Source organism: Artemia franciscana, chromosome 2 (assembly GCF_032884065.1).
Source record: "Artemia franciscana chromosome 2, ASM3288406v1, whole genome shotgun sequence".
Lineage (NCBI taxonomy): Eukaryota > Metazoa > Arthropoda > Branchiopoda > Anostraca > Artemiidae > Artemia > Artemia franciscana.
In genome coordinates, this window is record NC_088864.1 from 36,111,800 (window position 1) to 36,137,123 (window position 25,324).

The 25,324-nt window shown below is 36.0% G+C and overlaps 1 protein-coding gene across 1 annotated transcript in view; it reads right to left on the minus strand.

Annotated features, from left to right (window-relative positions):
* Nucleotides 1-7,295: 7,295 nt before the first annotated feature.
* LOC136040940 (E3 ubiquitin-protein ligase MYCBP2-like) overlaps nucleotides 7,296-25,324 on the minus strand; it is a gene marked incomplete in the record, with an annotated part of 337,503 nt that continues 319,474 nt past the window's right edge. The window contains 8 exon segments of the mRNA XM_065725378.1: nucleotides 7,296-7,482; nucleotides 8,879-9,152; nucleotides 11,487-11,696; nucleotides 13,104-13,397; nucleotides 15,583-15,831; nucleotides 19,056-19,184; nucleotides 20,342-20,560; nucleotides 24,525-24,729. Of these exon segments, the coding sequence (XP_065581450.1) occupies nucleotides 7,367-7,482; nucleotides 8,879-9,152; nucleotides 11,487-11,696; nucleotides 13,104-13,397; nucleotides 15,583-15,831; nucleotides 19,056-19,184; nucleotides 20,342-20,560; nucleotides 24,525-24,729 (1,696 nt within the window).

Below are 25,324 nucleotides of genomic sequence, written 5' to 3' on the forward strand. Positions count from 1 at the left end.
TGTGGTCTGCTGCCTTCGTGTTCCCCAGGAAGCTATTCACCACCTGTACAAACGATTTCCACGCGGCGCACTCTAGCGTGTTCATGGAGTTTTGGAGCTCCGTGTCCTTTATGACTTGCCATATCTGTAGGACATCGATAATGCCAGCCTTCAGCTTCTCAATGGTCAGCTGAGGAAATGATCGGCAGACGTAGTTGAAAAACCTCCCGCTGTTGTGCAGAGCACGCATCAACTGTTTCATTGATCCAAGCTTCATGCGTAGTGGTGGGATTAATGTCTTCTCCCGGTCAGCAAGAGGTTCGTTCATACTGTTTTTGTCCCCAGGCACTAACTGCTCTCAAGCTAGCCAGTATTTTCTTACATAGTGCTAGGCTTTGTTTCGACTTCCCAACATACATATAAAGTATGGGTACTTCTTGAACCTGGACGGCTGACCAACTAGAAAGTTCACCATCTTGAAGTCGACACAGATGGCCCATTGATGCTAATCATATTGCATTTTGTCAAGCACCTACTTCACTCCTTCGTATTTCTCTTTGAGAGTTGTGGAATGTGCAACAGAGATTGAGGTGAACTGGCTCCCGTTGTAGAAGAGCAAAAACTTCAAAGAGCGCTTGTTGCTGTCAATGAAGAGTTGCCAATCTCTTGGATCGTATTGACAAGCACCGACTTTATCAATAAGACAGACGACATCTCGGTAGTGCGCGAGGTCTTCCTCCTGGCAGAAGTATCCCATGTAGTCCTCAAGTCTTCTACAAAACAAAATGATACGCACGTCCTAACCAAGCAGATTTTCTCTTTTTTGAGTCTGAAGACGAACGGTTCAGAGAAAGTCTTCGGCAAGCTGAGATCCCGAACTAGATCATTAAGCTTACGTTGTAAAAAGGGCTGCGGACCATCTTTTGGTTTATACTCTTCTTCTATATATACTCCCTCGTTTTTACTGGTGGCCTCATCGTCGCTACCGAGAAGCATTATGAACGCTGGTACAGGAATTTCTTCGCAGTAAGCAGCTGGACGGTGGATAGACGGAAGGTCAGAATACTGGATGTTGCGCCGATTCTTCTGGTTGATGTCAGTATTATTGATGGCGTAGAAGTAACAATCCGATGCCTGACCTCGCTCCGTCCAAACCATCAGAATCCTAAACTTCAGTGAAGTTTGTGTGCCCTTCGTCCACTGCCCAAGGTATTCAACACATGTCTTGCACACCGTGTGTAGTACCCAGGACTTATCCTGGTAACCAGCCTGACATCAAAGCAAGCATCGTAGGTATGCTTTACAATTCCTGTGATGCTCTTCCTGTCAACTGAGAGCGTTTTATCTCTGCAGATGTTACAGAAAACGTCATGATCATTCCTGCATGACCGTTGTGCCGAAGCCATATCAATCAATGGAAAGAAATAGAAAAACACAGGTTAATGTCAGGCAATGAAATTTGGAATAGATTTGATTGGCTAAGTGTTAATTAAATAATCTTAGAATGAATGTGATATTCGGACTTGGGAAACCAAAATTAATCTCAATCTCAATACACGTATGTAGCTACTTTAGAAAAATACGTTAATTTTGTAATTCGATATATTTTTCAAGAAAAATATGATAACTCATAACCCCTGATATTAGTGTACATATAGCTCGCCAGGTTGGCTGTATCTCTAAAAGTTGACCTGATACAGGAAAAAGAATGTGATATTCGGAATTGAAACTCCGAAATTAATATCAGCTAGTTGAGAAACCCCTGACGATTTTTTGGCTGGTACCCAGTGTTATTGTTGTATAGATATAACCAAATCCTTCCCTTTTGTTCTTGGGAATTTTGACAAAGATCTTAAAACCCCTGAAAAATAATGGTGGATTGTAATGAAAACTGCACCGTTAAATTCGCCGTTATCGAGAGCTCCAAACTAGAGGCACATGGAAAAAAACACTTTTACTGTTTTTATTATCTCCTTAGTCTCGTCAAAGAGAACGGATGACCGGACAAAATCAGGAGGGGCAGCAAGGTCTATAGGAATTTTCTGATAAATTGTGCCTTTTTTAATAACAAAATAGAGCGGGTCTCTTGGCCACTTTTTACAGCCTTGTGACCACATAATCATGACTTCAGTAATACTACTTTTAGTTGGAATATACCAAAAACCCTGAAAATGTGCCTAACGTAGGGATTAGCAGAAGGCTTTACATGATATACAGCACGCCAGGGGTATCAAATTATTTGAATATGGTAGTTATAAAATTAGTTTCATGGAGAAACTTAATATAAAGGTGGATATTTCCAACCTTGCTGGAACTAAAATAGTTTGAATATTATTTATCTCTGCATCTTGGTCATGACATCATGCACAGTGGAGTCAATTCGGGAAAACTCGCGGGAGGGGAATGTAATTTTTCAATGTAGTAGAGGAAGGGGCATATTTTTTTTTTATTTCTTTGATGATAATACCCACAAAGGTATTTTCAAGAGGGGAGGAAGGAAATTAGGGGTATATACCACACTGCCTCCCCTCAATTGACGCTACTGCCTGAGCATGGTTGCAGAGTGCAGGCCGTATAACCGTGCCTTCTAAACTTGCCTGTGTAATCCTAACTTCTTGGTTAGAATTAACTTTGTAAATGTTTGTAGGATTCTTAGGAAATTAACTTTGAAGGATCAACGTATAAATCCTAACTTTTTAAAGTGTTTAGCTCATTAATTCAACTGCGAACTCACTCACATGAATAATCACAGCCATCCTAATTTTTGAAAGATAGCTCAGAGCCACTTTCACAATTCCGATGGCTGACAACAGTGCCTTCAATGCATGAAAATGTAAGGGGAGGGGGAAAAATGTATTACTCAAAACAGGAAGAGAAATTTTGCTATTTTTTAACTTTCTTTCTAATAAAAAAAGACGATTCTAATGAAAATACAAACAAAAAGCTATTTTCAAAATCTAGAGATGGGGGGGGGGGCTAGCACCAAATTTTAACTTAAAACAGAACACTCTAAATTTATAACCCAACGGAGGAAACTAAACACAATCATCACGATGACAGGATCCGGTCAAGTAACTAAAGGAGAGTGAATATAGGTGTTTCAGTCCCCAGGAACTCAGCATAGACATCTCTACCCAGTAAATAAAATCAGAAGATTCAACACAGAAAATCCACTCGTCAGTGCGAATTACTAGGCGATACTGATGCTTCTGCAGAAAAGGCGAGTTGCAGAAATTTTACACCAGGACAATAAATTAACTGTTTTGTATTTATACCGACGGTGTCATGCACAATGGTTTAAAAGTATCGTCATACCACTAAAGAGCCGATAACTTTATTTAGCCAATAAGCAACGGAAATACTAGCTTTATGCTTCACAGTAAAAACCTCTTCCAGAAAAAAAACAGCTCATTTAGTAAGACAATGCCCCATTGGACTAGATACTGGCTGTGAAGCAGACAGTCGATGTAACTACGTTGACTGGGTGAAGAGCGATGCCTCTCCAATGCATTAATGATTATATAAGACCATGGATATTATCGCTTAGGCGCCTTAGGATGACTCTTTAAGTATATTTCTCTTATATTCTAAACTTGGTTTTTGGAAACAATTAAATAGCTATGTCTCTTTAATCTTAAATAATACTTTTGTCATAAACTTTTCATTGGGTGAATGAAAAACATATTAAAAAGTAATGAAAAGCAAAATCAAAATCTGTCGTGAAAGATATGAGACCAAAAATCAATCTGGATCTTTCTTTAAGGTGCCGCTCTGACTGAAACGACAGCATAGCATATTTTTGGTTTACACGAGAATCCTGCTAAGTAAAAATTGTGGAAAATATACAAAAAGAATCCATTTCAGTCCCTGTTAGTTTCTCTTGTTTTGCTTCTTAGTATTTTCAAATAAATGATATTGACATAGATTTAATCCAAATCTGTCAATAAATTTCTGAGTAAGAGTTACTGAAGCAAGGATGTCCAAATACTTTTTATTTTAGGGCTTTTGATCTCATTAGTCTTGGGTGGAACATGAAAGTTAGGGAGACAAAACAGTATGCTTACCTTAGTTGGCTTAGATAAGAATCTCATGTGTTTAGTATATAAATTTTTATCTAGCGTTCAAAATAAGAATGCAAGAGGGAATATTTCTACGTCTATTCTGGACTGAGAAATTATTTGACGGCGTCCCAGAACTTCATTCATTCTCTGTGTAAGTGAAAAATTATTTTTCAAAGATCAGAATTACTTAAAAAATTAAGTTTCTTCAGAAGGAATGAGTAAACGGTGCCGATAAAATATCGTTCTCAAGAAGCCTTTCCGAATTTGTGTATAAGCTTAATTAAACAAATCCATGTCTCAAGTACCTTATTCTAGGCATTTATTGCTGCAGATGACCAGGGTATGGTACATTTAGCTTTGAGTGGTTAACCTGAAAACTTCTATAATCAGTACTCCTGAATAATTTTTTTTATCAAACGTATGCAAATAGCCCAACTATTTTCAAATATTTCCTATATAATTGGAGCTTCCAAAAAAAGGCTGTATCGGTTGTGGCAGCTTCGAAAAAATACCCCCGCCAAAAGTATCAGGAAAATTTTTGCGATTTTCACCATAGTTTCCTAAATTTTTCGGTTCTGGTCGATAGAGACTCATTGTGGAGCCTTTTACGGTATTGTGGACTCCTTGGTAAGATTATTAGTCTCATTTTAAATTATGTGAAAACAAGCAATAAAATGCTCAGACAAACGATGGTAATACTATGGTTCAGGATAAACTCTGGTGTAAGATATAGATGTACTTTCCCCAATGCAATTTGACTTTCTCATTGACTAAATTCTCTGAATATAAGACTTCGCCGTTGAAATCCAACTGAACTGAAACCACACTCTCTTTAACAAAGTTTTCGTTGATGACTTAGCCCTTTTGTCAAGCCTAAGAGAGGCCTTGCAGCAAAATGTTATCTGAATCTATAATCAAGCTAGTTGAGCTGGAAATTCGATTTGTAATAAGAGAAATTAAGTTATGTGTAACATCATTAAGAACCTACCTGCTCCACCTTTTGAAGTTGCTGCTCATATTAAGGAGGAGTTTGAAGACTAAACATCTTGGGAGAATCATTAAATCTAATGGGATCCTTGAACACGGAAATACCACCTGCATTGCTTGTGCTCGAAACACCATTGAAAAAATAAGGAACGTACTGAGGGCCTTAGTATACCCCCAGAATATTTAATTCCAGCTCTCTAACGCTAACATTCATTCCACACTGATGTGTGGATGCGAATTAGCTGACTAAATAGCATGAAAAATGGATTGAGGGATTTGAGAATAACAGTCTCTGACGCATTCTTGATTTTTACTGGACAGACAGGATCCTCATACTTTCATTCGGGTAAAGACAAAACAGTCACTTATAACTGATAAAAATCAAAAGTAGTCGACGGCCTTATTTGGGACACATGGTTAGAATGTGCGATGGTTTCCTAACCACATGTTGTTTGGTTTATCCTGGAATCAGGAGACGTGGACGGCAGAGGGACCCCAAGAATTACCTGAAGAAGGATGCTGCACTGTCAAGATTGTCACTGTAAGATCTTTGGTCCAAAGCATCGGAAATGCTCATCCTAGAGAGGTATCGTTGGTGTTAAATAAGCTAGCCAGCGTGGGAAGACGTAAATATAAGTAAATTTTAGATTTAACATGCCCGTATTTTGTTTTTTCACTTTCCCCCTACCCTAAATACTGTTGCTCCCAAAAAACTCGTGAGTTCCTACAATTAATCTAACCGAAATTTGTTCAAAGAGAAATGACGAGTTTCAGGTAAATGCTGAGGCCAATAAACATCACAAAACCAAACAGATTTGGTTTAGCATTGCACAGATAGATTAGGTGTTTTCAAAACACTGTAATAAATATCGGGATATATGGCTAAGCCGACCAGAGATGGACTTGTGACACTATAATTTTGAATCCCTCACATTAAGGAAAACTAAAAGCACCAAAATCCAATTACGAGAAAACCATTGCACCCCCATAAAGCAGAAATGACCATGTACATAGAAAATGATAAGGGGTAAAAGTTAAATAGCCTTGAGGCCTGCAGAGGGACTTAGACTGAATTCGATGTAACTTAAAATTAATTTTCAGCAAAGTTAGCACATAAGTCATTTGAGTGATTAATAGCCGCTAAAAGCTCATAAAAACAACATACAAAAGGTAAATTATGGCATGGCTCTGCATGAAATATTGCCCTGGTTTGTCTTTTGGTGATATGGCGACGTCTACTGTTTCTTTTTACGGTTGTTGCTTTTTTTTTAATGTTTTTTGACAAAGCTTGCCTCTAAGTCAATATAAAGTTCACAAGGATATTGTTTTAATTTCTTGTAACCTAAAGTTATTTTCCTTGAAGGTTTATCTTTTCTGCACAAGTTTCTACTATGCTATTTTTCACAGTTTTTTATTTTTTATTTTAGTATTACAACTTATAACAGCCATTTGCGATCATTCAAGACATTCAGCCTTATTCAACAACTGAATTGCATTTTAAATTTGCTAGGAAACAATTTTTAAATTGAAAATGCCGTAAGAATTTGTTAAAAATCTTTGGAAAAAAATCGTATTTATAATCAATTAAATAAAAAACAAATTTTTCAACTGAAAGTAAGGAGCTACATTAAAACTTAAAATGATCAGAAATTATTACGAAAACGAGAGGGTTTGCCCCCTCGTCAATCGAGCTTGGGAAAAAAAACAAACGAACACGCATCCATGATACTTCTTCGGGCAAAAAATAATTTCCCATATTTGCAGATAGATGTTTGAGACCTCTACAGTACGGTTCTCTGGTATGCTGAATCAGATGGTGTGATTTTCATTAAGATCCCATGAATCTTAAGCGTGTTTCCCCCTTTTTTCAAAAATAAGGCAATTTTTTTCAGGCTCTTAACTTTTGATGAGTAGGACTAAGCTTGATGAAACTTAAATATTTAAAATCAGCATAAAAATCAAATTCTTTTGGTGTATCTATTGGTATCAAATTTCCATTTCAAATTTTTTAGACTTTCGGTTACTATTGAGCCATGTTTCTCCTTATTTACAGTTCATTAACACCAACTGTTTGATTTCAGATCATTCTTTAAAAAAATTAAGTGGTATCATAGTTTTTGCTGTGTGGACGGAAGATCTGAACGTAATGAACCCAACAATATAAACGTCCTGCTCGTCCGTTGCAAGTTACGACTGTAGGTATGTTGCAAAATCGCATGCTTGAGAGGAAACATAAAGTTTAAAGGCGTTGATTAGGTTAGAAAAAAGTTTGAACAAATAGTTTATTGAAGCGAAATACAGTGTCCTTGAAGATTATTATTAAGTGTATATTCTAAACATTAAAAAGTGTGGGCATTTCGGCAAACCCCGCATCCGAGAGCAAATTCTTCTCCAGTTGGTGGATGTTCGACACCTAATGGACAATTATCACCTTCAAGTTGTACTCCCTTTGGACCTGAAACAAATTTTGATTTTAAAAGAAGAATTGTAAAAAGAAAGAGTCTCATTGGAACAACATGTTGGACAAAACCTGAGGTACAGTCTTCTTTTGCTATTTTAAATATTTAATTAGACTAACAGGCGATTTTGCTAAAACTAAAAAGGCTATTAAGATCCCGTACTTGATTATGAAAACAATAAGCTCTGCTGCTATTGAAGAAAAGAGGAGTTAAAGCTGTGCTGAAAATAATGGATTGAATTTTATTAGTACTCACTGCTTTAATGATTGTCAAAATGTTGAATATTAAACAAGACAAAAAGTTCATCATTTTAATTTACGACTACTACTACGATAAATAAACATTCAAATATGGATAAAATCCTTTTCATAGACAGTGATGAATTTCACAAAATACTAGATATTTTGGTCACATATGGAATGACCGTCAACAGTAGTAATACTAAACTAAAGCAATTAGAAACAATAATTTATAAAAAAAAATCAGCTACATACTGTTTAATAATCTTATTCTTTCCAAAGCAAAAAAGGAAGCGAGTCTCTTTGACCTTCTTGTATCCGGTTCGTTAGCATGAAATGAACTAACACTTGGATAGAGGTTAATTGCATTGCGTGAATTGAATTTTATCTGATTTTGATAAAGTATCGTAAATAGAGTTCAAACCAAATTCACTTGTGTCTCTATTTGAAGTCATATTCTTGAATTAAATTATCTTAATTTTGAGAGTTCGTGAAAATTTCACTTTAAATCCCGGTCTCTAAATATCAAAGAGACATTATCAAACAAAATAAAATGGTCTAAAAAATCAAAAATATTTCCGAAAAGGCCGAAGTGAAATCTTCAGGCTTAGAATTTTGCATTAAAGCCGATGAAATAGAGTCTTTATAGTGTAGTAATATCATTTCCAAATTCCGTTTAGTACTAACCGGATATGTGGGACGTATGCGACCAAAATATCTAGTATTTTTGAGAAATTTATCACTGTCAATTAAAAGGATTTTATCCCTATTTGAACTCTTGTTTATGGTCATGGAAAGGCAGCGTTGACTTCAAAATTGTCTACGTCATACTGCTACTTCTACTACTACTACGACTAGCAGCTCACTTCAACACCAAGCCGCTTGAGGCCGACTCAGCTACGCACACTCCTATTCCATCCCATTTTATTTAAAGCCTTCCTCTTTATACCTTCCCAAGAAGTTCCCATTTCCTTTAAATACTTCTTTACGACATACTCCCAGACCATTCGGGGTTAACCGGCTTTTCGGTTGGCCCTATTGTGAGTCGCTACTGTGGACAAAGATTATTTTTTTTTTTTTACTTACGTCATCGACACTATTAATTTGATTATCAATGCAGCAAAATCAAAAGTAAAACAAGAAATAGACCAACCTGCAGGGCAGTTCGGCAGAGATCCTTTAGGTGTTTCAGTAATTCGACGGAAATCGTCATGACAAAGTCCGCAAAAATGGGTAGTTCCAAAACAAAAGAAGATTGCAACCGAGCAGCAATATCTGCATTTGTAAGCCAAATAGTCAGACCCGTGACGAGGGCATATTTGAGCACGCGCTACGTCGGAGCATCCCCCACAAATGAGGTCATTTGGGTCAAAATCGTTATTAATTCCGGCTTCAGCTTCACACCTTGCTTCGCCTCCAAAATACGCCTGAGAAAGAGTAAACCCAGTTAGCATAGGTTTTTATTTATTTACACTTCTAAACCAGGCAATTGGTCTTCAACAAATGAGCTTGAAAAAACTTTCCTGGGGTATAATTTAGACTTTCGTTACATTTTAGTGTGTTTCATCCCAACAGGGGCAAATCTCTAGCATTTGTATTGGGGGGGGGCAAGAGGGGCCCACATCCGGATAGTCAAAAGGACGGGATAGATAATAATTTTTTCTCCTCATTATTGGGGGTGACGGCCCCTTCCCCTCCCCCCCCCCCAAAACAAAAACAAACAAACAAACGACGCCCCTGCATCTCAAATACCGAAAAACCCTGTTTTTCGAGTAAAATTACGGCTCTGTGAGCCACACAAAAAAAGTCACTCAACTCTAAGTGGTACCACTCACTATTGATAATTATGTGCTGATAATTGTGCTGAACAAAAAAGACTTGAATCGTCGATGCGCACTAGTTCCACCTTTTGATGGGTAGTAGATGATTTCTTCTTCAGGAGAGGGTGCAATAAGACTCTATAATTAAGGCTAAAAATTGAGGTAAGGTATCAAGGTGAGTGGCTAAGGGTAAATTCTTCCCCTCCCCCACACCGATGCGGTACGGCTACTACCTCAATGACTTAGCTAGGTTAAAATACCCACCAAACAGTTACTTCTTGTGGGTTCATAGAACTTTTATTGAAAAAGGCTGGAAAAAACATCACAAAAAATCCAGCTTTATTGGTAAACCAGTTTCCTTAAGGTAAATCAGGTTTCGGGTGTTCTACAGTACATACCCGATCACTATAGAGAACTGTTTAGTACCACCTACAAAGCCACCTTTTAAAGTTAGGTGTTTTCTGGGCTGAACATGAGAATTTAACGCCTCAGATTTGTATATTTTATGCATTGTCAAATCCAAAATATTGAAAATGAAAAATTATTAATAATTTCCAAATCTGAATTAGTACTTTTGGATGCAAAATTAGCTCAAAATATTTCTGTATTTTTTTTATCTTACCATGCAAGAGACTTTTGCCTGACATTTGAAATATTTTTGGCTTTATAAGGTTTCATATAGACAATTTTGTTTGTTCTCGTAAAATAAGCCGAGTAGATGATAGGATATCATGAACCCGATACAGAACAGAGTAGCCAAGATTTCTTGTTTTCTTTTTCTTAACCATAAGCAGACTTGCTGACTCGTCAGCTACCGTTCACATGGCAATTAGAGGTTTGAGTCCGTCAGCGATTCCATCATGTGGTCCAGATGTTTGCAGAAACTCCAGCAAAATTACAACTGACTTTGACCCTTCAACCGACCAATAGAAGCGACCATAATTTAGACGTCGGTTTAAACGGCACTAAAATCTCGATTATTTTATTCTGATGAGCGTCCTCGCAGATGACCCCCCCCCCAACCACTGGCTCAATATCGTCAACCCTTGAGGCAGCGAGTATCGTCCTTCTCTGTGGTGGCCAGCCAGCAAAAGATCTAAGTCAGTTAAGTTAAGTAACATAATAAAACAATAAGGATATTTAAATCTAAGTGCCTTTTCTATTTTGGTTGCTTAGAAAAATAGAGACAGAAAAAACATTCGGGGCAGAAATACCGTCTTCTGCAATGCTTTTCTGAAAACCAGAAGCAAGAGAAATCGTTTGTATAAAACAGGTATATTTATGCTCTATTATTTTCAGAAAAGAGAACCAGGGCAAATAGAACACAAAGGGAAAGGGTAGATACGGTGACGATGCTTAAACATTATTGGAATATGCTCGAAACCTGGACAGCTAGAGAGAAAGAGCACTGAACACTGGCGATTTCATATAGAATGGGATTAAAAGGGTAGCATAATAACAGGCAATGGGGTCCTCAAAAAAAAAGAAAAGATGGATAGACAAATAAACTTTACAAAAGCTTAGAGAATACAGATCTATCTACCAAAACAAGCTGGTAGAACGACTTTTTCTACAAAAATAAATTAATCAAACCAACACAAAACAATTACATAATTTTTAAATTCAGCTGAAAGAGAGAAGAACACCTGTCCATGGAGTTAATTTGAGGGGCGTCAGTGGATTCATTGATCCTATAAGAGGTGTAATTATCCTATTATGACAGAATATTAAAATATACGTGCCCAAAAGACATAAAATCACTATAATAAGATTACAGTAATTTACATTTTACACCTACCTTTTAGTAAACCTTTTAGTAAACGTGAGGGGTTTACCTTTTAGTAAACCTCTCCAAAAACAAGTTATTGACTCTTGGCCCTCTTCGCAAAAGAAATATTGATAAGAATGAAAAGTAATGAAAGAAAGATGAAAAAGATTTACCTTCCCGCATTTGGAACAGACATAATAGGCATACTTTTCTAATGCATATTGTACAGGGTTTCCGTGATAGCGACTTCCAACAGAAGTTATCATGTCACAATTTTGCAAACCATCGTATTCTAATCTCATCAATGCTTTTCTTGAAACCTCCTGGTATAAAGATTGAATTGGCACTAGTAAGTCAGAAAGCATATCATTCTCGATTTGAGCCTGAAAGAAGTCAATTTAATATCATGTCATAGATTCTATCTTGCTTAAAGATTTCAATATTTATATACGTAAGTAACAAAATACATAGCCTGTAGTGTCCTTGTTTTTCGGGTTTTTTTCTGCTAAATATCCCTAAAGTACCAAGGAAGCATAAATAAAAACGTTTTTCCCCTGAACCGAACTTAGGTCTATTCATTTCTTAAAACCACAATTACTCCTCTAAGCTGAAGTTACGTCTGTTTAATAGCAATACCCTTTCATTAACATATGGTTGCGAGTCTTGGAGTAAGTTGAAAGTTTCAGATGGAACTTGGCTTTAAAAACAATTTTTTACGAAGAATACTTGGAATAAGTTGGGTTGATAGAATACATGACGCCCAGATCAGGGCCATTTCCCAGTAACCACAAATAAAATATTAAATACGGCGTAGAAGATGGCAAAACTGGGGTCACATGACCAATGGGGCAATTTTAATTTAACTTGTTTTTTTTTAATATAAGGACGGGATTGAACCATGCATTCTGGGTCAAAACTCAGGCCTCACAGCCACCTCCATACCCGAGAAGCAAAAACAAATAATTATTGGTCGGAGGAATCGATCCCCAACCACCCTCAACATTTGCCTTGCCAACTGTCGGACTCTTTCTTCCCCTACTATTTCCTCCAACTAAACATTTAACTAGTTAAAAATTCTTATATGACGTCTAGGCCTTATTAGAAATTCTTCTATCCTATAGGACAAGGGCGACTTCTCTACGACATTGGGGTTCCTCCAGGTCTTCAGAGGAGCGGCTGCCAAGCCATACGAAAAGGAAGGGTGAGTTCAGAAAGCAGCCTTCGATGAGCTGTGAAAAAAAAAACGTTCGAATTTGAAGTCAACCATTGCTCCCTTATACATCGTTTGACGTGGGAGGAGCTAAGTCTAAGCTAAGTGTAAGTTTGTACAGTGTTCAATAAGCCATTAGTGAACTAAACTAAACAATTATTCTCAAAGCATTGAACCCAATTTTTCACCGAATAAATTAGAATATTAGATTATGATGAATATGAGAGTAAGCAAAAAAAACGAAACTACCATGGATAAAATACGATATTTGCTAGATTTTAGCTTTGGGTTTTTAATTCTGGTGTGAATTCCTATTGGAGGTTTTTTGGTAGCTTCTCATAATTACAAAATTTTATTTCTACCATAAAAATAAAAGAGTCAAAATCCCTGCAACAGCCCTTACTTTTTTTCAATTATAATAGAACATCAAAGATTTCGCCCAAAAAATTGTCCTAAAGTAAAATTTAAATTCCACTTCCTCTTCCGAATCTTACGACTCTTTTCTTGGTTATGGCTGCCACATCGATTAATTTAGCTTTTAATAAACAAATACATTTATAAAGAAATACAAATAATTTACCTTGCAAATTGGACAGTTAGCGAAGGAAAAAGTTATTCTAGCCCCAGGCCATCTTTTTTCCAAGTTCTTTCGAATACAAGTGAAATGATACACATGCCGACACGCAAGCTGAATTGCAGGAGCTGCTCCAAGGGACTCTGTAAAGCAAATCATACACATGTCTTCAGCATCTTGTCTGACAACTGATGGCGGTGAACAGCCTTTAAGACATGGAAGGCAAACGGCTTCGTCTCGAACACCTCCACAATGATGACCACAAGGGAGTGTTTTCAAACAGGAAAAAGAAAAATTTTCCTGCAAATAAATGAGAATCTGTAACACCTTCATTTATATTTCGCCGCTGTTTCAGTGAGGTGGTTATACATTAAAGCAAATATTTTAAATGTTTTGACTACTACAAGTGACTAAAAATAGGAAAAATAACTTGCGGAACACCAGACAAGATCTTTTCTCCTTTTTTTTATCAGAGCCGTAAAGAGACCCTAACGGTTTACGTTTTTGTTCGATGTAGTAGGAGATAATGTATCAGCAAATTTGTTATTTTTAGTGTCGTTCTTAGAACAGTTATGACAAATAGAAATAACGCCAAAGTCATTTTTTAGTTCCGGTTCTTTTTTCTTCACTAAAAGTTGAACCTGTTAACCTTATATCACGGTCATATGCATAGAATAAAGAGAGAAAGATCAAGGTCACAGATATATATATATATATATATATATATATATATATATATATATATATATATATATATATATATATATATATATATATATATATATATAGAGAGAGAGAGAGAGAGAGAGAGAGAGAGAGAGGGAGAGAGAGAGAGAGAGAGAGAGAGAGAGAGAGACAGATTAAGAAAAAGAAAAAGAAAAACTTCAATGTTTGCTTAAGCTTAATTGCGGAAATTCCAAGCCTACAACTACAAAAATACGAGATTCCGTCACATGCAAGATTATTGCTGAGAAAGATCTGTATCCTTTTTCTCACCAGAGGTAAACGCATCGAATCGCAGCTAGTAGAACTTTGAAGAGTGATAAATAACATAAAATTGTAATTGTAAATGTCATTTTAAAGCAATAAAGAGATTGCGCCACAAAAAAGTACTAATTTCCACGATTTTATGCCGTAAAACCATAATTGTGTTCCAAATAGCACAAATACAATAACCAATTGGTTTAGAGTTGTCAACACACTATTTATATGGGCTTGGTATAGCGCAAATGATACTCTACAATTTCGGGGGATTTGAGGGGGGGAAACCGCCCCCCCTGCTTTTGGCAGATTCTATTCATGTGAAATTCGACTATATTGTTATTAAAAATTCTGATCAGTTTAGGATTCATTCTTTAGTTCATATTAATCTCTGATCGTTTCGTGTTTGACATGATAAAAGCGTAACTATTTTTCACTATTTATATCTTACTTGCGCCTTTGTTCCTATCCTTTCTTATCACTATTCTAATCTTATCGCTATTTAATTTACGCTGATGATGCTATACTTTTTATAAACGGGAAAAATTGACGTTGTACATTTTCCTTATTTTTCTTATTAACTAAAATCCATTATATAATCAATTTTTTTATTTTCTGTATTTTATCATGGCTGGTCAGTTTGATTTCAAATTTTTCTCCCATACAATGCACAAGAATATATGAATATATACTTAAATGTTCTCTCGCAATTTTAAGTTAAAATCTTTGCTTATGCAATCAAAACAAATTAATTAGATAATTCATATAAATGTACCGTAAAGGACAACTTGAATTAACTCTATTGCAGAAAGCATGACATCTGAAAAAAAAAATCAGTGTTCGTGTTTATTGGTTCGGTGTGTTAAGCCGTTTTTCGATTAAGAGAATGAAGGCGAATTGTCGGGGGAAATTTTCCGGGGGGATATTCCACGAGAGAATTTTTAGCGGTGAATTTTTCGGGGGAAATTTTTCAATAATTATAAATTGAAAATGCAATAGCTATTGATAAAAGGGGGAATTTTCAACGGGGAACGGGAGGATTTGCCGCTGAGAGACTTTCTCTTGGAAAATCTTCTGCGGTGGGATTTTCCGAGGGACTTTGCCTTGAGATCGTAACAACACGCTACGTATTTGTTAGTTCTAGATAATTAGAAGTATCTAAAACATCTAGCCTATCATCTGAGGCTGTACAACGGGTAGCTGAGCCCAAATATCGCCAGAGTACTATCAGAAACAGAATCCAGCTCACTTCTGATCATTGCAAGATAGTACACCCTGTTTTGTCTCATAACAGGGGGATGAATTGAATATTTCAGAGTGTTCTTTTTTATGCGGAGAAGGGGAGGGGGGAATTTGGACTTTTTTGTGTTTAGGGAAATAGAAAAAAATAGTGCATACCCACAAAAGAGTATAGCTACTATTTTTCTGTTTCATACCTGTTACTCGACAGATTCTTATAACTACAAAGAAATAAGTGAACAAATAGGGTCTCGTCAAGTTTTACCTGACACTCTGCCTCTGTACAGTAAGTGATCCCGTTTTCCGTCCTTAGATTGACAACAGAGGAGCAAAAGCCACACGACATATGATTTTGAGCAGCCAGTTGATTGAGTCCATCTGTGGTTTGAGTTCTAAATTCAACATGAGAATGTAGCGTACTAGCATCGGTCAATGCAAGGAGCCAATACAACTTGATTCGACCACATCCTTCGTGATAGTCAACTCGAATGGAGTCTTCTTCTTCCTTGCATACCTGAATTACCATAAAAATAACATCAAAAAGTTTTTTTCTAAAACAAAATAGCTACATTCTTAAGTCCAGATTCAAATTGTTTTGGGTAGTGAGATTTATGTTGAAATCTCAGAAATTTATAAATTTTGGTTAAAATTTAACAAAATTTAACAAGTATTTTAACAAATACTATAAAATGTATTTTTCAGAAATGCTTTTCTACCATAAGGCGAATAAGTAGATAATCCAATTATTTTGGCTATCACTGCATACACGTGACCAGGGAACAGGCATGAATAGGTTCGAGGGGGGGCAAATGCCCACCCCAGATTTTCCGGGGGGGGGGGTTCAAGCTTCCACCACAAAGGGCCCTTTTCCGGCCATAATTATCCATTATGTCCAACATAATCCAGTCTTTTCAAATGATTTGAACTAACTGCACGCCTATTAGCCAAAGAGCGCAATTACCTGACGATCCTTGGGGTAATTACGCTGTTTGCTATTAATCATTGCAAACTTTGAAAGTAGGTCAGATTCATAATAAAAGTCTCAAGTTCTATCAAATGCCCCATGCCCACCCCAAGATTTGGCCCAAATGGCGCCTCTGAATGCCGAGAGGCGCAAAAAAAAAACACGGAGCGATTTTTTCCTTAGCAAAAACTGGACTGATGTGATTTATCCTCAAAGTGCCACGTGCACTTTGCTGCTGCGCTGCCTGCTCACAGAAACGTGATTTTAACAACACAGAAATTTGTAGCCACCTATGAACTGTCATATGTCTCCCAAGAATGGCAGCTGAGAGCTCGGTATCACCTCTCTCTTGCATTACATTTGGCTCATCGCTCATTAGTTGCCTATTTTTCAAGTCTTCCACTATTCCCGAATTATCGGGGACTTCCGCGTAAATACCTGTGTCTCCACAATAAAAAAAAAACGTATCCCGATAAAAATTTAAATCGGGCCTTGGATATGAACATCCAAAATTAAAGCTGAACAAAGAAAATGGTTTTTACGGTATTTCTTTGGACTGTAAAAGGAGCCTAGCATGACACAGAAAACTCTTTCTTTATCTATTTTTACAACTTAGCATTTATTTCCTGAAGTTAAAATACCAAATAAACAAATTACTTGCTGAAATTATTACATGTTTCAAGTAGAGCAAAATTAACGAATTAGTGTTGAAAGTAAAGAGTTGGCCATCATAGATGAAAATGACCCCTCTTTGTAGTAGGGGAAACAAACAACCATAGATAAATATAAAAAAGAAAATGGAAAGTTAATTGGACACACTGAAAATATGGAGAGCGACTTCTGAAAAACCTGAACCTCCTATCCGTAATGTTCAAGTGTGTCCATTACTAATAACTTATGATAATACAAGGGATACCCAACTGGCATGTTCCAATTCTTTGTCAATTTGAAAAAAAAAAATCACTTTCATATCCTCTGCGTAGATATTGAAGCCCCTTTGGTTTTAGTAGAACACAAGGAATCCTTTGAAATCAGGGAGGCTGAGTGGAGCAATGGTCTCCCTCTTGTTCAGGGTCGTTTTTACTCGTTTTCATCTCTTATATTGCTCTTTACTTGTATTTGAAAAGCAAAGCTTGTTTTTTTATTCCATTAATCAAATAAACCACTTAAAATGTTCACTGTTTTTAGTAAAGCATAAGTGAAACATTGGCTGTTGAGAGTGGGAAGGATGTGGGCAGTGGTAGCCCCAATTATCCATAATAATCTCTGTTTATTTTATTTTATAATATTGTTCATTAATTGTGGTGCAGGAGCAAAACTATTATTTTGTAGTTTTTTTTTTTTACAGAACTGATTTCAGTTTATTGTGAGAAAGAGGTATGGTTCTAAGATCCACGCTTTTTACGAAAAGTGTTGACTTCAGGTCAAACTAATGAATATGAAATTACATTTTGGAAAGGGACGTGTAATCGTTTCCTCTGATCAAAAAGTATGATTTTCAATTGTCAGTGAGCCAGAGCCTACGATGTGAGAGCTAAGGTAGAGTTTTGTAGTTTATCTCTAAGAGAATGATCTAAACTTCTTTCTCTCAGATTTCGGTCCTTCGAGGCTTGTTTCTTCTATCAAGAGGAATGCCCTGTTAAAGCAGGCAGGCAAGCTCGCAACAATCAAATTAAATAAATATAAAAAATACAGATCCAAACATGGACATTTTTTTAGGCATCGTTACTAGGTATTGTGTAAGGATGCTTGAAAAAGTTGAGTTGTTAGAAAAAAGTCTGTCAAGTGTACCATATTTTATTATTTTCACCCGCTATCAGGTTCGGTGTACCATTGGTTACGCAAGCCTGTAGCACCCAGACTAAGGACGATTTCCCCGATTTTAACAACCCCGCTAGGCTCTCAAGTTACTTCGTCCAACTTACTCACCGATCCATGATGCTACCGATAGGTTTCGAAAGAGTTTCATTCTCTTATCATGGAGCACCTCAATAATGATATGCCTTGAATTGAGTGGGGCTCCTTAGTTCCTATTTTAGTTATTAGTACATTGGCATTGCAAACTGTCATTTAGTTGTTTTTTTTTTCCTCAATTGTGACATATCATATCTCTGTTTAATTTTGACTTTTCTCCCTTGTGCATCTGAAATACTGAACAAGTAAATCTCCCCCTCTTCTTTCGTTTTTTTTGCCATTATTTGTGCAAAGTTAATAAAAAAAATAGTACACTATGTTTTTGAATATTATATTTTACTAATTTGTGACCATTTTTATATTTTTTAACTTAAAATTAATTTTTAAGATTTTTCAGCTGTCATGGTTGCACGTGTCTTGTCTTTTTAGTTTGACATAAGAAGCAAATTGGCTCTATTTGAGGTTGTGATAGTTTTTGTTGAAAACAAATATTATCGTACCGCATACCGTATATTTTCAGCAACTCTATTCTCCTTTTTTAACAATCCGCTTGTATTTGGTGAGTAAACTATTATTTAATTAGATATAAAATTTCGAATGTTCTTAGGTAAGCTCTTACCTGCCTAACAATTATGTTAACAATTATCTCCTTATTTAACAATCCGCTTGTATTTGGTGAGTAAACTATTATTTAATTAGATATAAAATTTCGAATGTTCTTAGGTAAGCTCTTACCTGCCTAACAATTATCTTAACAATTATCACCTTATTTAACAATCGGCTTGTATTTTCGCCCTTTGGTGAGTAAACTATTATTTAATTAGATATAAAATTTCGAATGTTCTTAGGTAAGCTCTTACCTGCCTAGAGTGACTCTTAGCTCTTTTATTTAAATGCAACACTCGGTCACAGTCCGAACATAGCGGTCCACATTCCATGCAGATGTTGGTACCAGGTGTGATACCATCATCATGATTGTTACAAAGTGGCTAGAAGAAAATAAACTGAATCAGTCTTGTTGGATATTGAAAATTGCTCTTATTAATTTTGAAAACTTAAATGAAGAAATCAAAAGCTGGCACCAAGCCGACACCCATCTCTTTTTTCACAATTCTGTAATATACAAAGAAAGAAAAACAAGTCAAAAAGCACAAACCTAAAGCCAATTCAATACTAAATCCACACAAATTAAAATAATTTTTTGTATTACCGTTTAAGCGTCCTTTTTCTTTACTTTTTTATACAATGTCATCCTGATAAGCTGGGTATCTTCACGATTCTGAAAAATTCTTTAATGCGACTCAAATGTATTGCATTAATAATATACAAGTCAAATCAAGAACCCATTTTAATCTAAAGTAATATACAAGTCACACTTCTGAATAATATCCCCTAATTCCCTCCTAACATTCGTCAACTCATCGTTGAAAGACACAGATTTTTACGGGAAAAGACCTTTTAGACGTTTTTCATTTCATACCATTTACTTTCGTCTATTCTTGAAAGTAGCTCCTTTTAAATTAAAAGCAAACTGAATTTAAATTAAAAGCAATATGAATTTTTATACAGTAGAAAAGATTGGAAAAATTTATGAATACAATATATTTTGGGAAGCTGCACATAATTCTTGCCTGCGTGTAAAAAGAATGGTTTTTGGTTGTTCTGAAGCAAGAGCATAGAGAAAAGCTGAAGTGAAGCTTTATAGTAATTTTGGAGGGGACTATTTGAAGATTTTCTGGTATGCTTTTGTTTGTTCAAGCCATTTTCTTCTTTCAAGTAGAAGAATCAGTTCTAGTAAGATTGCAGCAACTGTGCTACAATCTAAAAAGGATCAAATGAAAAAAATAGCAACCCAATCAAAGGAAGTCAAATGCTACTTGCTCAACACTTTCGTCGGTGAAGCCGATCAAACGTTACTGTTGACGCTGTAAAGATAAGAAAAATCTAGTTTAAAGTACACTTAAGACCTTTTAGATGGTTTAAGTTTCTAGAATAAGCTACCAGCCCAAGTAAAGAAAAAGTTTTGATCATTCTTTTCTCCCTTATACATATTTTTGTAGTCTTATGTCGAACTGTTTAGGAAGACCAGAAAAAATCAACCATGGGAGAAAAATGCAATCAGAACAATGAAAAATATCGAGCATACCCTCGAAGGAATAGCTTGTTGGGATCCAACTTTCACAGAAGCAATATCATCAACAAAGTCGTCACTAAGTGTAGCAAGTGCAGCCAGGCATAACCATAACGTTGAAGATTTCATACACTGAGATGAATCTGTCGATGAATCAGCCAGTGAGGTTACTGACAGGATTGAGCTTGCGATTGCTGCACGGCTGCTTGTTGCCCACTCATTAGATAAGCTGCCCTGAAAAGGAGATTCTAGGCTTCACAAGATTATCTTATCAAACACAAAAAATAATGAAATCATACTTAGTATGATATTCATCATAAAAAACGATGAAATATGTAGTTTCCCAGCGACCATCAAACAGCTCAGAAGAACTGTTTTTTGCCTAAACTACAACGTTAGATACACCTGGTCAACGTGTGGTATTGTGAAGTTCATATATCATTGATAGATATTTTTCGAGATCCAAACTATAACCACCATGGGTGTCATCCCTTTGTGGTATTTCTATTGATGATCGTATAGCTATGTTGGAACGTGAATAAAGTAGCCAAGCCCAATACATACTCACATTGGCATGGCAATTACAAATGAAAAATTCAAACATAGGCTAAGCCCTCAACATATAAGTCAGAAGTCTTAGCCAGAAACTTGTAACATTCTTCCACATAAACCCCTCTTTTTTTCTTTTTTTACGCCTACTAAGCAAAAAAGTAGTTGAACATACAACGCTATTGAGAGGATTTCCATTGTTCTCTGCAGCAGAAAAATATAAGATTTAACGTTAAAAACAACATCACAGTCAAAGTAGTTGGGTAGATATTGCAAATAGTGATACTTGTCCCAAAAATTGTACCTCATCTCATGAAATTCCATTTCGTATCTCCGAATTTCCAGCCTTTTCCCATGAATTTTGAAAACTAAAAGAAGCACTTTTTCATTTTCCCGAGGTACTTCATATGGAAGGGGTTTTCGTATAAACTTCTGAAAGGGGGCTCATCCCATGTAAAATTGAAAATTCAGGGTTATCTGATTGTTTTGTAGTTAAGGAGGGGCAGATGCCTCAAAAGGTGCATTTTAATGCCAAAAAATATTAACTCTCATTAGGCCTTCGGTTAATACAGATTTAGTTCTAAGGAAGGGGGAGGACGCGTTGGTGGAAATTGATATGTAAACCCTCTTTAATTGCGGGAATATTTCTGGTCTAGGTTGTTATTATGGAAGTGAAGAGTAGTGTTAAACCCCAAAACTAGCAGAATTTGTTTGGACATGAGGGGGGGGCTACCCCTTCCTCGTCCCCAGCCTCTCTCTCCCATAGAAAATTTGGAGGATGCTCATTCGATCGGAAATTGAGAGGTTTAGTTTTATTTTGTTTTTTTTAAGTCGATAATTATTGGAAACCAGCCAGCCCCTGTCCTATAACTGGTTTTTGTATCTGGTCCTATTGTTACCTCTTAGGACATCCGATCGACATTTTGAATTACCTATTTTGTACTTCCTGTATGGCTGTTTAATTTTTCGTGTATGGAAATTTTCCATGAGTTGGGGGGGATTTTCCGTTGGAAGAATTTTGCGGGGGAGAGGAATTTCCGAGGGGAGACATCAACTCACCCTTTAAATATTCATAGTAATTTCTACTTCACTTTGTTTAACTGGAATTATCTGTTTTAACTTTTTTAGTTTTATGGTTCATCTTGTTATTCATTTTTGGGATAATTATCCCAACAATGAATCAGATATTTATCAGATAAATTTCCTGGTTCTCCTATGCGTTACAACTAATTTTACCCGTGCTTTCCGTTCTTTCCTAGTCAAGTATACGTTTAGTATATGAGCTCTGAGTATACGTTGAGGGTTAGTTCGGTATAATAGTTGTCAGTGTACGTTGAGGGGTGTAACCTCCCTTGCCCTCAACATTGATTGATAATAATATGTGTTAATTTAAAAAAATAAGCTAGTTTATATGACTTTATTTCAGCCTGTTTTACCAGATAGCCTGTTTTACCAGATAGCCTGTTTCTTGTGATCTTTAAATAACGACGAAGACCACACTAACTTTCTGTGGCAAGCTAATTTTTGTTTGACGCTTTGTCTGAAATGTTGGTTCGATCATTGAAGTAAGTTATATTTTTAAAGCCCGTTTTCCATTGTTTCCCTAACCAGGCTGGATTTGGAAAAAGAGAGTTTTACAAGAGTTTTCAGTATACGTTGAGGGGTACAACTTCCCTTACCTTCAATATTGATTGGTAATATTGAAAAATGTACTCATTTGAAACAATAAGCTAGTTTTATATGAATTTATTTCTGCCAGGTTTAGCAGGCAGCCTATTTCTTGTGATCTTTAAATAACGATGAAGACCACAATGTCTTTCTGTGGCAAGTTAAGTTTTGTTTGAAACTTTGTTTGAAATGTTGGTTTGACACTTTGGTCATTAAAAGCGAGCTATATATTCAAAGGCCATTTTCGGTTATTCCCTTAACCAGGCCGGGTTTGGAAAATAGAGTTTTACAAGAGTTTTCGGTATAAGAAGAGGGGTACAATCTCCCTTACCCAAATTATTTCTGCCTGTTTTAACAGGCAGCCTATTTCTTGTGATCTTTAAATAACGACGAATATATTGATTGATAATAATGTGATAGTTTTTTGGAAAAATATGATAGTTTTATTGGACTTTATTTCTGCCTGTTTTAACAGACAGACTATTTCTTATGATCTTTAAATAACGATGAAGACTACACTGCCTTTCTATAGCAAGCTAATTTGTTTTGACACTTAGTTAGGAATGTTGGTTTGACACTTTGGTCATTAAAATTGAATTAAACCCGTTTTCAGTTATTCCCCTAACCAGGCTGGGTTTGGAAAAAGAGAGTTTTAGAAGAGTTCTCAGTATAAGAAGAGGGGTACAATCTCCCTTGCCCTAAATATTGATTGATAATAATGTTTTCATTTGAAAAAATATGATAGTTTTATCAGAAGTATGTCTGCCTGTTTTAACAGACAGACTATTTCTTGTGATCTTTAAATAGCGATGAAGACCACACTGCCTTTATAGGGCATGCTAATTTGTTTTGACACTTAGTTTGGAATGTTGGTATGACACTTTGGTCATTAAAAATGAGATATATATTAAAAGCCCGTTTACGGTTATTCCCCTAACTAGGCTGGGCTTGGATAAAGAGAGTTTTACAAGAATTCTCTGTATAAAAAAGGGGTACATGCTCCCATACCATCAATATTGATCGATATTAATACGTCTTCATTTGAAAAAATCCGCTAGTTTTATTTAACTTTATTTCTGCCTGTTTTAGCTTAAAATTTCTTGGAAAATAAATATTGAAAATTCTGTTACTGTAAAAGGTTTGCCCATTTTATCTCTCAGTAATTTAGACAATTATGAAGATGGGAAACTTTTCACCAATATATTATTATTATATGCTGAATGGAACACTCAAAAGCTGATTCCAACAGCAGCTGGCAATGTCCGAATTGCACAGGGCATAAAACGTCTGAAATGTTGTCAGTGTTAGTCCTTGTCATCGTTCGGTGGTATTATTAGCCCTTAAAAACGAGATTTTCATTTTAGTGGATTGGTAGTCCTGAATTGAGGGCCTGGAGTCATAAAAAGGCTAGGAACTTTAAACAACTCACTAAGTCATCCGAATTAACTCCTTTCATTAGTATTGTGAGAGTGAAAAGGGTCGTTCCGAACCGGGTCGGTACCTTTAAGGATCTAAAACCATAGAAACAGCATGATAATTCTGGGACCCAAACAATTTCAATGAAGTAAAATCAGGTGTTTAGCTCCCCTAAATTTCATCCCCTCAGAAAATCAATGCGACGGTGAAGATTCTAGAACATTACGATGCCGTATATAAGTTACCGATAGGATTGTTATTTGATAGTACTAGTGTAACAGAAAGGCTGAATTCTATGATATAGAATAAGAGTAGGAAAAAAAAGGCTATGAACAAATTGTCTTGGATGGGCTGCTTCATGCAGAACTTTCTACGTACAGTCCAATTAAAATAGGGCAAGAATGCATCCAGAGCTTTTCAAATGTTCAGAGGAAGGAGTTGAAAAGTGTCTTACCAAGCTGACCCTAATTCTACATGCCTTGAAATTTCTGGGGTATCGGAACTAGTGAGCTGATGATTGTATTCCATAGCCTAGTTTGTCAAATAGAAAAACTAGAAAAATTACCTTGGCCATATCACGTACTAGTAATACAATGCTTAGAGCAATCTGGTGGTCAATCGCTCCTTTCAAATACCATTGATCTCCAGCTCTTTCAATGAAATTTATGGAAGGAGTATGCGTAGTCTTTGAGCCGGAGGGTCGACGGCTCCTCACTTGAACTGTCAAAGCTTTAGCTATACAAGAAAACATCAAGTCGAAAGCGACCATTCTGTAAAATGAAATGTTTTGAAATTTGAGGGAGGGGTACTTTGAAAGGAAATGTAAAACAAAAGTATATTTTGTAATATTAATTCGTTTGTTCCGCAAACGCTGCTTAAAATAAAGTTTTGACATAAGCCCTAATCAGGCTGCTTAACATATTGCGAGCAACGTATTCGATTAAACAAAATATTTATTTCAGAAATTAAATATCATGTGACATGATTAGTCAAAATTATGCTCCCCGGTAAAAAAAAAAAAAGCAAAAAACAAAACAAAACAAAGAAAAACAACAAAATACAAGACAATAACTAGAGAAAAGAAATTGTCTTTATGCTACTGTCAGACTAAATTCCGATGTTAACAGCTTGAGAATTATTCATTTTCTTTAATTATATTAAAAAGAACTCTCCTCGTCCAACTATCTAGAAATATATTGTCTCTGAAACGATGAACAATTGTATATGAATGAATGCACGTATGTATTTATGTACTTTTCTTGAAAACGGCTTCATATTTTTGTTTTGGAAAATTGCCATCCTGGGATTTTCTGGTTTTGAAGAACGGTCTATACAGATCACGAGTTTGAGAAAATTTGCTAAGAG